The 15,912-nt window shown below is 32.6% G+C and overlaps 1 protein-coding gene across 2 annotated transcripts in view; it reads right to left on the bottom strand.

Annotated features, from left to right (window-relative positions):
* Positions 1 to 309: 309 nt before the first annotated feature.
* The window catches only part of NUP58 (nucleoporin 58), a 43,574-nt gene continuing 27,971 nt past the window's right edge, over positions 310 to 15,912 (bottom strand). For both annotated transcript variants that reach the window (XM_055317332.1, XM_055317333.1), the window contains 6 exons: positions 14,625 to 14,743; positions 14,129 to 14,211; positions 10,910 to 11,111; positions 5,394 to 5,492; positions 3,710 to 3,805; positions 310 to 2,475 (listed from right to left, as the gene is read on the bottom strand). In XM_055317332.1, the coding sequence (XP_055173307.1) occupies positions 2,306 to 2,475; positions 3,710 to 3,805; positions 5,394 to 5,492; positions 10,910 to 11,111; positions 14,129 to 14,211; positions 14,625 to 14,743 (769 nt within the window). In that variant the 3' untranslated portion in view covers positions 310 to 2,305. The remainder of the gene's footprint in view (positions 2,476 to 3,709; positions 3,806 to 5,393; positions 5,493 to 10,909; positions 11,112 to 14,128; positions 14,212 to 14,624; positions 14,744 to 15,912) is intronic.

Below are 15,912 nucleotides of genomic sequence, written 5' to 3'. Positions count from 1 at the left end.
AAAACTCCATTTTTTAAAGGGGTTCAAAAGGATACACACCAAACTATGACGAGTAGATACTCAGGGAAAGAAAGTAGAATCAGGGCTTGGGAATTGAAGGGGACTTTCATTCTACTCAATATTCTTCTATATAACTATGTTTTTGTAACCTTGAAAGGACAAAAGCAAGGGACAACTTACTATCTTGTGTTCACTCTACAAAAAGAAGATAAACTGGTAAAAAGAAAACACTAAAAACTGACCAAAGAGAATAAAAGACCAATAAAAAGAAACTTACATATTAAGAACAACTATTGACACCTATAAAGATTCAAAGCAACTGACACAATAAATTTTATTGTTTACATAATGATAGGCTCTGGACAGAGTGAAGACAATGGCGACAATGACAACACATTTAAACTCCTATCACAAATTGATCTGTAACAAATTTCCAGTGGTTCAACATATTAAAATGTAAAATATATAAAGAAAAAAATAAGAAATATAAATATTTAGATTTCTGCAGCACAATGCAACGTCCTTTTAAAAAATAGTTTGCTGTAATTGGGTATTTAATTCTGACAGTAATTCAAAACACAAAACCTCGCATTTTCCTACCCTTCCCCAAAATCTGGATCTGGGGACAGAAGTATTAGAGAAGTATGCAAAAATAAAAACAACTTCAGTGCTCAGAAACAAAGCATTTTCCTTATTTTAATGCATCCAGGCGCAAAAGTTTCAATCCCAAAAAGCCAATCATTGCTATATGCAGATAAATAAAAGATTTAACAACACTTTAATAAATCAAACCCAACTAACATTATACTAAAAATATATATGTGTGTGTGTGTGCATTTGTGTGTGTGTGTATATATATATGCAATACCTATTTTAGAAAAAAAGGTGCCTTGGTGAAAATGATTCTGAAAATATTCACTTGATGCACATTATGTACAAAACCTTCTATATAAAAAATTAAACTATTTTCAATGAAATTCCATGTTCATATCCCATTTAAAACTGTACTTGAAAGATAAGTAGGTCTACCTAACGGTTTCTGACTGAAATCATGGCTAAGGCAGTTCTCTTTCCAAGGGCCCTCTTTTTCACCCACTCTGTCACTAATACTAATATAGACAAATATTACACAGATGCAATCTGACATGCCTATGTGTCACTACCTGGAGTTCTGTTCACTGTTAAAATGGGATAGTTTATAGTTGCTACAAAGAATACTTTTTTTCTTAAAATATATTGTTTCTCTATTCCAAATTAAGCATTAAGCACTTAAGACATTTAAGAGGCTGATAAACCACTCCATTTGGTGTCAATATCAATAGCCCTGTAAGAAAGAACTCTGTATTGGAATAGCTAGAAAAGTTTCCACTAAGGTAATAGTGCATCCTTCACCTGCATAGAATCAATTTGGCTTTATAGCTCTTTGCCTCCAGACACCAGTCTGGAGTTCAAATATGCTCTTGAAGGTTCAGCTCAATATGAGAAAACATCTCATATAGGCATAATGAGGGTATATGGATAATAAAAGTTGTTAAAGTCTATTTGATGATTCTCACAGCACTCTTCCTTCAGAGTAGCTGCTAAAGGTTAAGGTGGAAACAAAAATGAAAAAGACTGGGGGCAATGAAGCAGAGTTGGTCAAATATTTACACCAGTAATTATTTCATTAAGTCGTTAAGCAAATAACTGCAATGACCTGATACCTCTAGCTCATCATTCTACAAGCACTGAGGATTTGATGCTTAAAGGTGAAAAATAGAATACCCTTAGAAAAGGGAAAAAATTCTGAGGCAAAAGTTGTAGGTCTGTAAATATATATTTTATATGAACACACAACTGTGTGTATTATTCTGTATATATTTACATATGTATTCACAAGATGCCCTGCAGTGTAGTTCAAAAGGCCTTTATCAAGGAACAAACTGATTCTAGTATAGGACTTAAAGTTCATACCATCTGTATAAGAAACAAATGTGCATATATTCACATCATGTAAACCTTATCAACAAAAACATTGCTTTGACACTAGGTTAAATAGGTTTTACTAATTAGTGATGTAATCAGAACAATTCTTACACTGACAATCAAAATAATGAAAAATACACAACTGGGTTTCAAATTCACAAGAAAAAAGATGTTTAGCATGGCAAATAAGAACAAAGTTCAGATTCCAGAGTAGGGAAAAATATCAAAACTTTATAAATCTCCTGGGATGCAATTTAATTACTGCATCGATTTTAGAAAAATAGACTCATAGAATGAACGATGCTGCTATGAATTCTCTCAACCACATCCACCCATATGTTTATCTTTTTCCTCTTTTGTTTCCAGCTGGAGGTTTCTTCAACTGAAGGAGTTGTCCTCCTGTTCCAAAACCTGCAGAGGCAGGATTGGACACCCCAAATGTCAAACCAGCTGACGCCGTGATGCCAGGATTGCTGAAGTTAAACCCAGATGTACTTGAGCTGCCAAAGCCTTATGTTTAGGGAAGAAAATATTCATATCAGAAATTAAATCACAAAAACAAATATAAAAAATGGGGAAGAGAGGTAAATTTCTAGCTAAAAGAATATATAATTTATAAAAATAGCAAATATCTTAGAACCCTAAATTTGTAACATGGAATTTTACAGGAAAATAATTTAGCGAACAACTAAGAGGCACCTTTAAAGACAGAAGTTTAATGATCCAGGCCCAAAGAGAAACCTGAGCACAAATATCTGAACTCTACAGAAAACTTCAAGTTGCCAGATACTTTCCTGTTAATTAAATATGTCATGGTGCCTTCCTCCTTCAGCCCCTCTAAAAACATATTATTAACAGAAGAGAGACTTCACAACCTTTGGACCCATTCCTATAATCCTAAATCCTCTAAGAAGGCCTTAACCCACAAGTTTCAGGTCAATGAACACATGAAAGAGTAGTACCAATTGTTCTGATTTTGTAAGAACCCCTGCATCACTAAGATCAAGTACTATCACTGCCTACTTCCTCATACCAGTGAATGCTCTTATCTTACTCTTTTGGAACTGTTGATTTTAAATACCACTTAACATTAAATGGAATTTCCTTAAAATTCCCTCAATTTAAACATAATTTTAAATGTATTATGTCATTATTTTAGACATGCTATTTATCCCTAAGCACTGCATGTTAAAAAAAAAAGCCATTATTTATACATATAGAGAAAATGGAGAAGAAATTTAGAATTTTCTACTAGAACAAAAGATTACATATCTATTCCAAATGAACAAAGAATCCAATCAATCATCATCTCTAATACTGGCATTCTTAAAAACCAAAGGAACTGATAACTAAAGAACATCTCTTTGGGAGAGAAATTATTTTCCTAAATAAAAAACGATGAAGACTGGGTTAAAACCTTTATGATGGGTTCATTTTTGTAATAATGAAGAGACTTGTTTAACCATGACACTAGTCTTTGGGTTTAAAAGAATCTCTACTTAGTTAAATGATAACTTATTATATCAAACTAATAAGTCTTGTTAGAAATATTACACAAATCTGACTTTTTAGTTTATAAGAGAGAGAAAACTGTATGATTTGTTAGGCTTGCATGCTTCATTCAGGGGATAGAAACTGAATCAGGGATTGTTTTTGGATACTGGAAATAACAATACTTATATTTTTAAATTAAATAATTTGCATCTTTAAATTTGCCTGAAATTCAGGCCAAAAACACACAAACCTGCACTAAGACTTCCTGAGGGTTTATTTGTTGTTCCAAATCCAAATGTGGAGGCCCCTGTGGTGCTGCATCCAAAACCAGAGCTAGTTCCAAATCCTAGTGGAAGGGTAATAGAGAAATATACAATGGTATGTAAAACACAGGTTAAAGGATACTGACAAGTAAAACCTAAAATTATCAAAGGTCTAATAAATATAGTGCTATTACAGAAATCTATTTACTCTTTCGCAGACTTTTGGAAGAATCAGGTTAATCTGAAATAAACATTTTTATGTATTTAGACTAAATTTATGACCCATCAGCAATTTTTAAAGAACAAAGCCATAGAGAAACAAGATCATATTAGTATTTTCTCTCCCAAATGGACTAGAAATGTTAGTGATCATTCGAATATGATGTTAGTCAAACAGGTATAAACATTATCTACTTAGGTATATTTCATTTTGGGAAAAAAAAAAAAAAGCTGACTAAATTTATAAAAAAAAAGTATGACATGCACAACAACTTAAACACCAAGTACCATAAGGTAAAACTTTATTCTGCTTTTTACCAAAACATTTTCACTTACAAACCTTTACCATTGAAAAACTGCATCATTACAACACAATCATGTTAAATATACTCAGTTAACGGTAGACTTCTATCATATACCAGCTGATATTACAATTGAGAAAATTAGAGTGGGATCATCATGATTTTTCTAATACTATAGTCACAATTTAAATAAATATATTTCATTATATAAAAGAGGTGATTCTAATAAGTAAAGACGTGTTTTCCATTCTCTTAAAAGTCAGGTGCTCTAAAAATAAAATTCAATTCTTCTTAGGCTACTCTGCAACAGATTATCTAAAATACTGAGTTTAATAGTATGATGGCCTATAAAGCTAAGATATGTAATGGCAAATTGGATTATAGATCATAGGAAATATGCTGTCTGCCATAATTCTAGTAATTCCAATAGAATTTACTACATTAAGTAATCTTGATTGCTCGCAGGCTTCTCTCTTATGATGATACATTTTAGTGGAAATAAAGGAACTTTATTCATTATATGACAATACACTTGCCACAGTACACTCTTTCAAATACCCATAGCAGAGAATTGTGAATATGTTTTTACTTAACATGACGACTTACAGAACACTTACCTTACTAGTTAGAATTAACTTATAAAACTATTCATCACTACATATACAAATATGCATAAAGGCAAATATGCCCAAATGCTCAGAAAAAAGAAGCTGAGCTGTTCAATTATAAAATTATTTCCCCATTTAAAGTGTTCATTTACAGAAAAAGAAGTAATGATTAGGATGTATGTCCAGAAGTCGTTTGGACTCCAAACTGATGTTATTAAGACTACTGTTTTTTTAAAGTTAATTAAATTTATTAAAACTAAGTAATTTTCAAGTTCACATTTTAGCATATTGCTCTGAAAATATGAACATCCCTACCGGTTAATCTTACTACTCTTTTATATTTACTATTCACCGAAGATGAAATGATTTTTTTTTAAGTTCTAAATCTAATACTAGAAAGCATGGATTATGTTTGTAGAACTGCTTTTGTCAGGTGGAACCTTAACTTCCAAAGTAGCAGAGCTTCTTAGAAATTTTTTACAGGCTAGTATCAATTCAAATGTATAATAGTCCAATGCAATATTAGAAAAATGAAAGTGTACCTCCAAGGTTTGAAGAACCTAAGCCACTTGATTGCAAGCCAGTGCCAATACCTGAGCCGAATGGCGTTCCAAAACTAACTCCCAGAGATGGCTGTGGCCCTGGTATAACAAAAAAACAAAACAAAACAAAACAAAAACAAAAACAAAACAAAACAAAACAAAACGGGGGGAAAAAAAACAAATTTGCCTTACTCTTTCAAGATTAAAGTTTCTTTATGAAATTATTTTTTAAATAAACAGTGATTAATTTTGACAAATTCTATTTGCTAAAATTCAGTTTTCAGGATGTCTCCCTTATTTATCTATCCCAATGGATTTACCTATCAAAAAAAAAAATTGTTTTTAAGTGACTTGTTCACGCCATACAATTAAGAGGCTTACCACATTGAAAAATGATTGTTAGTTTAACCTACTAAATAATTTGAAATCTTTAATGTATTGTAAATTATAATTCTTTTAATTTTATTTCTAGGATGGTTTTAGCTCTCCCCACTTGTTTTCTGATAAAATTACTTGGTGTAATTAGTAAAGGTTTTTTTTTTTTCTCTTTTTAAAACAAGCTCCTTACCGTTAGAGTCAAGTCTCAACTGATCAAAGAGACTGACACTAACATGGCAAAACTATCATGTTACTTCATAAGAGTAAGTACCAAAAAACTAGGCATCACTTTTTTATATGAAATATAAATGATATATACAATAAATAGATAAAAAACAAGACAATGTTTTATTTTATTAAATTTATTGTTCATTTTAAAGCAAATCAATTACACAGTAACATGACAATTCCAACTTGTTCACAAAAAGTGATAATTGAGTTCTATTATTAAGCTCTGCTACATTACACCACTTATCACCTGATTAAATAAGATAGATAATGAACATTTACAAAGGCACCGCTGTGTACCTTGACAGATTCAATACATTCAAGATTTCAATTCAGAAGTTTCTTTCCAACATTTTGGAAAACGTACTCAGATGCAGAACAATTAGTCATCCTTTTCCCGTTTGTTACTTTAAAGATTTTGGCTGAGTTTGTTTGGCAAGAATAGCATCAAACTTACTAGCCTCTCTTTTTAACTACTTTTTTTTCTTTAACTAAGCAGAATACAAAAATCTAAAAATCTCTCATTTGATAAATAATTTATGAAAATTATTTAATAAATTTCATAGTACAATCTTCAGTCTTGTCTTTTTCAAGCACAGTGATCAGTGCATCTCAAAGTTGAGGGAACGGCCAAAGTAATATACAGATTGAAATTTAAACTTTTCAAAAAAAAAAAATTCAAAGCCTTCAAGTTGTTTAATGAAGAATGAGGTTTGTATATTCAAAAGGTAGTGTAAAATTATAAAGCATTAAAAAGAAAAAGAAAAAGAAAACTGAGGAAACTGCATTTTGCTACACTGGGACAGAAACTGGACTTTTCAAATAGCTTCTACCCAGAAAATAAAGAATAAGAACTAATAGCAGCCGGAGTTCTTATACTATTATTAAAAAATAAATTAAAAAAAGGATTTAAATTTTTACATCCAGTTTGAGATTAATTTGAGAATAAAATACCTGCCTAGCAGCTCTTTTGTAAAATGTTACTATAGGAAAAAGAAACTAAGCATATTACTCTCTTATTTTGAAGAAAAATAATACGTAGAAAACACACGTCCAGTTTCTTTAACACTGAGAGACTTAAGTGTCACATGTTAATAGGAGGCACTGCTGGTGGAAGACCCTAAAGAATAATGCACACCACAGCCCTCAACCCTACAAGTCGTAAGAGTTACTCAAATAACATGCTTTTTGTTGTGTGTGGGTCTGTTTTTAAGAGTAACCCTAATCATCAATATTCAGGATATAGGTAATCAAGAACTCTGACAATGACAAGACTTTCCATTGCACAACAGGTACATGATTACTTTGAGTTTTGTACCTTCACACAAATTCTGAAGGCAACATCATTTATAAAACTAGTAGGCAAATGTATAACATTTTTTAATATTAAAAACTCATGATAAATATCTCCCATGCCAAAGTATTAGCATATATTACACTCTGGCCACCATATAAATTAGTTTCACTATTAGAAAGCAGAATCTAAATCCTTCAGGCAAAAGTCACGTAAACAATTCAAGAAATCTGTTTCAGAATCTGAATAGTCATTCAATGAGAGGCTTAGTTCCATAAATAAAACCTAGTTAGTAGTAACATATCCCAATAATTGCCTAAAGTGAAATCTTCATGTAGAGTAACATTTTACAAAAGTTACCGTATAATATATTCACACACAACAAAATCAAGTTTAGCACTGTAATTCATATTTTCCAGAATAAATTCTACTTTCTTAAAAGTAAAACTGCATTCAAGGAAAAGGACTAAAGTGCTAAAATTTTTAAATAATTTTCAATAATTACTCAAAATACCTAATGTAATTAGTGTGATTATTCCTAAGTCATATTTTAAAAATAATTTTTCTTAGAAACAAAAAAATGCCTTTTTTCCCCAATTTGAAAATTTTTACTTACTGATTTAATGGGGAATGTTCCTTTGGTTATTTAATACAACAAAACTACAAGAAACTAAAATGAAATACTTAGAATTTCCTACTTAACACTACATCTTAAATGTTCAAACCTACACTAAAAGCTAGAAATTAGAAATTCCTAACAAAATGTCTCAGCTCTCCTTAAAAATAGCAGCTAAGTCACATGAGAATAGTCTTATTATGTAAACATTAAGAACTTTTAAAAGTGTCAAAACACAACAGCAAAACTTAATCCCAGTACATTAGCTTAAAACAATCTATCCTAAGTTAAAATTATATTAATAATCCTAATGTAATTGTCTTAAGCTTTTTAAGAGGCTTCAAAAGCACTGATGGACAAGTATACTCAAGATCTACTAATATGTCATTTACCCATGTACTGATGCTTATTTGATATGTAATTAGCCTGCTGGTTTTTCATCAATTCTCTTCAGCCTTCAGAAGCAATAATGATAAATCATGCAGGCCTAATCTCTATTATATTTTTTTTTCATTAAAAAACACCAAAGAAAAGTTAAGAAGTCACTTCAATCCATACTTCCACCTTTAAGACTACACAGAAACCACCTTCAGAAGGTAGCAGCCTAAGAAGCTATCTGCACTTTTTACATTAGTGAAGAACCCATATGCAACCTAAAGAAAAAAACCCCTGACAACTCAAATCTTGCACAGACCAACAGTGATGTATAAAAACAGCACATATGCTTTACCTAACTAAATCTAGATGGTCTTTAAAATTTGTTACTGATACTTAAAAAGAAAAAATGTCCTCAAAGTTGCAGGACCTAAACAATCACTGAGTACAAAGCACAGTGCAGTAATTTCACAACAGGCTGTACTCATGAAATCAGAATGTATCTAAGAGACCTCATCCATCTCACTGTAGTGGTGACATGACTGGAATAACTAACATCCTATCAGATGCATAAAGGAATGCACTATGGAACTGGGAAGGACCTCAAAGAAATAAAAGGAAAAAGAGAAGACATAATACAAAACTGTTATTACTATTGTTTAGCTTCTCAGTTCTAAAAATCCACACAACTCAAAATGAAAACACTGTAAGACTGTTTAGCCTGATAAATTATAATCCCTGCCAGTCAATCAGGAAGCCTTATTGTAGGCTTCAAAATTGTGGGGAACATTAGAAAGCAGTCAAGTTTCCCTGGAGCCTGGCAAAAGTCACAAATAAAATTAAATGAACAAAGCCTCCTCAAGATGATTCCTCAAAATTCAGCTAACATTCTCCACCACCACAGAAAGCAAACACCATACTTCACTCGTATTGTTTACCTCTGTATCCTTGGAGCCTAGCACATAGTAAGCACTCACTTGTATTTATAGAATGAACATATATCTTCATATGTTAATGAGTCCAAAATGCATGACCTCTCAAAACTCTCTACATAAAAGAATTAAGAACAACAACCCTGACAAGTGGTTTGGCTTTAAATTTAGTTATACACCACAGAAGATAATTCATTTATACTATGACATTTTACATAACTGACCTTTCTCAAGTTGTATTTATTAAAACGGAAATCTCTCAAGTTTTAAAGAACACACTACCAAAACCCATGCTTATTTGATCTATTTTAGGATTAATACTGGCTCCAGAAAGTAAATCAGTACTATGTTGGTTTCATTAGCTAAATAATCATGAGAACTGATAATCCTAATTATTACGGGGCTGATTCCTATACTGACTTGACAGCAATCAGCCACATACTGACTTTTTTCCCTCCATAACTTGAGAATGAATCCTACACTCCAGCCAGCTAGAGAACTACTATATAGTGCCACTGTGAGCCACTATTCACATGGGTCCAGCCATGGAATGTGGACGGTTTGGCATAAACCAATCATCAGCCATTCACTGATGGTAAGTCAATTCTGTCATCTCCAAATGTGAAGAACAATTTTTAAACTGCCAGTAATGAAAACCAGAGAATGCTTCCCTAGTAGAGGCAGCCTGAATACAATACTCTTTTTGTACTATAATTTACTATTGGACTATATGGAACTTTCAGAAAGACACATGCTATAGGATAATAATAAGCATTACTCAAAAATTATGAACGAGTAAAGTAAAAAAAAAAAGTCAATATCCATTAACACTATATTTTCTACGTCCTACTTCAAGCCTGACAAAACAAGAGACTGGAGGAGTAAAGACAATAATCTTCAAAAGACATAGGACCAAACTCCACACTGCAGAACTAGACCATAAAAATGTTTCTCCCATTAGAAGTGGAATTAAACCAAGGACTGAAATTATCTGCTTTCCCATATCTCATTAATTATTTTCATCATCTGCCCAGCTTCCCAGTTCATACTTCTTAATATGCAATCCAGAACATCTCAAAACATCTTCTTCCTGCTCTTGCTACTGTTCTGTTCATTCTGAAAAGGTACAAAGAATTCTAGTATGTACTTTCTTCCAAATTTGGTTAAGAGGACCTGCCCTCTGATTTCAGTCATGATGCATAAAAACAACCAACTCATCTTCAACACGCTTTCAGTCCTAACAATGTACTTCATCCTAGATGTGGGGTACTCTGTAATCACTATGTATGAGGAAAGGAGAATGCACCATCTATCAGTTTCATATATGAAAAATGCAATATATGGCTGCATTATCTCTGACTTTTAAAACAATAAATGATACAATCACAATTTTAGAATCTAATATTCTTAAATGGAATTCGGTAGTGAAACACCATGTTCTAAAGGGCATTTATAGCAATACAGCAAATAACATTAAGTAATTCACAATATTCAGTGTATAATTATTGCTAAGACTACCCTGCATTTTTTATCAGGTATGTTTATAATTGTGTCCATCACAATTTTTAGATTGTATTGGAACAGCTACTCATAGAAATTTCTTTAGTGCTAACACAAAAGGAAGACTTTTAAAAATGCACATCAATGTTCTGCATTTGAACAGTAAGAAGCTATAACTTGAATGCATTCAGACCTGTAGCAGGCTGTTGCTGCTGTGTAAGTGTTGCAGCCATGGCAACGGCTGCTGCATTTGGCATGTTGCTGAAAGGGGTGGGCCCAGTAGTAACTCTGGGCGCATTCTGCCACTTCTTGGCTTCTGCTCGCCTGGCTTCAAATACATCTACAGCATCTCCCAAGAACATTTTCCTGTAGCCAAGGTACTGTTCCTTTAGCACCTAAAGGAGAGAAAAAAGAGGTTAAGAAGTTCTGTTGACTTTGGTAATATACGAATAATCTAACTAGGAAGTAAGGAGGTAAGCAGACAGATGAAAGACACTGCCAATGCTGCCAATATTAAACATTCGCCCTAAAGTGCAAATCAAAGTGCTAGTGATGCGTGGTGTGGGAAATGACGTGTGCAAGCTCTATTACTCTCTTTGAGTATTTTCTTCCCTATTTTTGTCATGTTTTTACAATAAATTGCCTAATATATTCTGGCTTCATGAGGCCCTCTTTATTTTTTTTTTAATAATAAATTTATTTTTTATTGGTGTTCAATTTGCCAACACACAGAATAACACCCAGTGCTCATCCCGTCAAATGCCCCGCTCTTGAGGCCCTCTTTAAAATGAGTTAGCTCAGCTTTTAATCAAGCAAAGTAGTATCTAAAATTCCAGTTTCAAAAAAAATAATAAATAATAAATAATAAATAAAATTCCAGTTTCAATATTCCAGTTTTTCACATTTCCCCCTCTAGTATTCGACCTTTTGGAAACTTTCAGATTCAAAAAGCTAAAAACATGTACTAAATCTATATTTGTTAAATGTCTTCTTTAAAAGGCCTGGGTGACACAGGTTAAAATAAGAGGTTACCTTAGTAGAGAGGGCTTGGGGGGTATAAAGACAGCTTTTACTTTATCAATATGATCTGCCTATTTTACAACGAGAATGACTCATGTTGAGCTTGTGTAACCAAACCGGGGGGACGGGGGGGGGGGGGACGGGGACATAGAGGGGAGGTGAGTGAGTTTATAATTTCAGAGTAAGAAAGAAAAATTACCAAGTTCATAAGGTAGGCTGGTTCACCTAGTGCAACATCTGCCTTGATTAAGGCAATTAACAGGAATGATTCTACCTCACATCAGAATTACTAAATAACTTTCATTAAAGGTTTAATCTAATTTAGATCAGTTTTAAACAAATTTTTAAAGAGATGTAGAATTCTCAGACTCCCTACCATTCTCAACAGAAATTAATAAACATTAATCTTTTTGGTCTTAACAGGTAGAACATTTAGAAATCTTACTGTTATTTACAATATTTAAATGTTATCAACTCCTTTTGTGTGTATTTGATGTTCCGGTTCCAAACTTTCCTAAAATATTGAAGCAGGCCTGCCAAGAACTGAAAACCGTGGGATATGCAGTCAGAAGTAGGGAATGTGATATCACAAGAATGAATTATATTAAAATTGATCTCCCCCTAATCCATCCTCCCTTTTCTCTGTACAATTAAATGCACATACCCATGCAATGTGACATAACAGCCTATAAATATCCGTTCTACTTCAGACACTAGAAAATAATGACCTGCCCAAGAGACTTGAAACACAACTGGTTTAAGGGAAAACAAAACAAAACAAAAAACTGACCTCAGCCACAATTTGTATAATTACTGATAAAATGTCCAATTTTGTTAATGTCACTAAAGACAGGCTGGCTCAGGTAGTTTAAGCCAATTTTAGGAGATTATCTCATGAAAAACAATACACAAGAAACAAAAATAAAAAACCACCTCTTGTAAGATTTTTATTAGCCATTGAGTCCAGAAATTAGTTTGCTCACTAAAAGCAGCTGAAAATAATTGGCAACATAGTCAATCTGATCACAAAACATCCTTTGGTTCTCAGGAATGTAAATTCCAAAAAAAAAGAGTAGGTCAAATTGTCATGTAAAGCTTATCCAACATGATCAGAGGTGATTTTGTGTGAATCTGTCCCACTGTTTTATGGTCATGTTACTGAAAAAGGTAGTTTTCAAATCAGAGAGGAGAAACTGCCATTAAAAAAAAACATGTATAGGACGCCTGGGTGGCTCAGTAGTTGAATGTCTGCCTTCGGCTCAGGGCATGATCCCAGGGATCAAGTCCCGCATCAGTCTATCACCTACCTCTTCTCCTATGTCTCTGCCTCTCTCTCGGTCTCTCATGAATAAATAAATAAAATCTTAAAAAAATAGCATGGGTACTTACAAATGACATGTCTGGAATATACTTTAAGATATTCTAGCATCTCTGTGTAGAAGATGGATAAAGTTAAGACCAGCAGGGTCTTGATAATGGTTGAAGCTGAGTGATGAGTATGTGGGCATTCATTACAATAGTGCCCTACTTTTTTGTGAATGTATATTTGAAAACTTTCATAATAGTAATTGAGAAAAAAAATCTGTACAACTCCAGACTCATCTGTGAGTCTCTGAGACAACAGGGAATCATCTTTATCCCTTTAAAAAAACTAAAGTAGGGATCCCTGGGTGGCGCAGTGGTTTAGCGTCGGTCTTTGGCCCAGGGCGCGATCCTGGAGACCTGGGATCGAATCCCACGTCAGGCTCCCGGGGCATGGAGCCTGCTTCTCCCTCTGTCTGTGTCTCTGCCTCTCTCTCTCTCTCTGTGACTGTCATAAATTAAAAATAAAAAATAAAAAATAAAAAAACTAAAGTAATATTTATTATAGACCTTTACATTTCAGGAAAATTTGATAAAAATGCTTGTAAGCATTTGATGACTAATACGTATTTAAAACATATGTAAAATTAGAGCAGTGCAAAATGCTTTTGCTACTAAGAATGTTTATTTTCTGTAGTGCTGCTTACAGTGGTAGAGATGGAAACCTAAATGGCCAAAAAAAAGAGGATGGGTTAAATAAACTATCTATGCACATATACAATGAAATGCTACATTAACTACTAAAAATGTTGAAGAAACATGTGTATTAACACAGAAAACTATTTACAACAATAAACTGAAAAAAGTTAAAAGAGCCGAATGCATAGAACACCTGGATCTTTAAAAAAAAAAAAAAAGAAAAAAAAATCTGTGATTGTGTCTGAGCATGATTGCAGATTATTTTATTTTTAGTCTTTTTCACTTATATGTAATTTCAGCTGTTCCATAATAAGCATGAATGCTGTGCCCCACAAATAAATACTTCACTTGGGTCTAGATATACAGATATGTGAACTGGTAATGAACTTACCTTTACATTTTCATGAATAGACTGAAGTTGTGCAGCTAAAGCTACAAATGTTTGATAAATTTTCTGCATAGCCATTGACAAATCTATAAAAGAAAATTATATTATAACACAAATATATATATGTAACAATCAGTATTATTTTTCTATTACTTGAGTCAAATTTTTGGTATAAAGTATAGGAGGAAAAAAACTAAATAAATATTTGCATGAATAAGAGAAGACAGAACAGTGAGCAGACGGAGAGCAGTGTGCCTGCATCAGTTATCAGGGAAAGGGAGGGAGAAGGCCCTGAGACTTCTGTAACAGTTCATAATAAAGCATTTTCTATTTACAGAGAATAAAGATCTTCAAGGCCTTAAGGAAATTTTCTTATGGCAGCTTAAGACAACTACTAATAGTTATGTAGAATATCTATTATTAACACCTTAACCTCTCTCACCAAAAAATAATGCTATCCAAAAAAAGAAAAAAAAAATCACCACAGAAAGCACATTACCTTGAGGGGTTATATGTGAGTTATTTGCTTGAGTGGCAAGATGGTTTTCTAGTTCTTCAATCTGCTGTCTGTACTGCTGAAGCTGTACCTCAAACTGCTGAACCAAGATTCTGAAGTAGCTATACGAAAACATTTACAAAGATCAAAGTTTTAAAACTAGTATTTTCCTTACATTCCAAATACCAAAACGAAAACTTGTAAATTATCAAGGTATCAAAAAGACGCACATCCTTATCTCAATTGCGAAAAATCTCTATGAAGAGATAATCTACAAAGTAACTTTATACTCTTCAAGATATCAGGGTCATGAAAGACAAAGACCAAATAACTGTTAGAAACTGGGAGAGATAAAGGAGAAATAACAACTAAATGCAAAGTGAATAGGATTCTGGAATGGAAGAAGTACAGTAGTGGAAAAGATTGGATCCTGGAAAAGAAAAAGCACGTTAATGAAAAAAATCAATAAAATTCAAATAAGTTCTGTAACTTGGTTAATAATATCACGTTTGTATTAATTTCCTATCTTTGATAATTAAACTGTGGTTACACAGTAGTTTGTTAACGTTAAGGGAAGGGATATAAGGAAATTCTCTGTACTACAATTTTTCAAATTTCCTGTAAGTCTAAAATAAGTTCAAAATAAAAAGTATTTTTAAAAAGTGCAATTGTCAACCAGATTTTACAAGCAATTACTTACGGTTCTTATATTCTGAAAACACTATAGTGTCTATACAATACTATTACACTATTCTGATAAATGTAACCAGAGAATGCCAGAAAGAAAAGAAACCTTGAATAGCATGCAAAGTATGCTGAATGTTATCCTATAAGAAATGGAGAACTATGAAAGCTTCTTGTAGTGGAAAATCAAACAATTCATCCCATTTCAAAACTAGCTCTGATGATAGCATGGAGAACAAGACAGAGGGATAAAATACTAGAGGAAGTCCAGTGAGGAAGCACAGACCGTGCTAATCTGAAAAAGATAAGAGTATCACTGTCCTTGTTAATTTCCTGATTTTGATCAACTGTGGTTATGTAACAGATTATTATATTTAAGAAATACACAATGAAGCACTTTAACATAAAAGGCATCATGTCTGCAAATAACTCAAACTGTTTAGGGAGAAAATATGTATATACATATAGAGAGCAGAGAACAAAATAAGTATTGTAAAAATATTATTAACATGTAAGGAAACTGGATAAAAGATATACGGGAATTCTTTGTTTTATACTTTTTAAAAAAAAAAAAAAAGATTTTATTTATTTATTCACGAGAGACAGA

Source organism: Nyctereutes procyonoides, unplaced genomic scaffold (assembly GCF_905146905.1).
Source record: "Nyctereutes procyonoides isolate TBG_1078 unplaced genomic scaffold, NYPRO_anot_genome, whole genome shotgun sequence".
Lineage (NCBI taxonomy): Eukaryota > Metazoa > Chordata > Mammalia > Carnivora > Canidae > Nyctereutes > Nyctereutes procyonoides.
The sequence above is the reverse complement of the archived record's forward strand: the minus strand, read 5'-3'. Positions and strand labels throughout refer to the sequence as shown.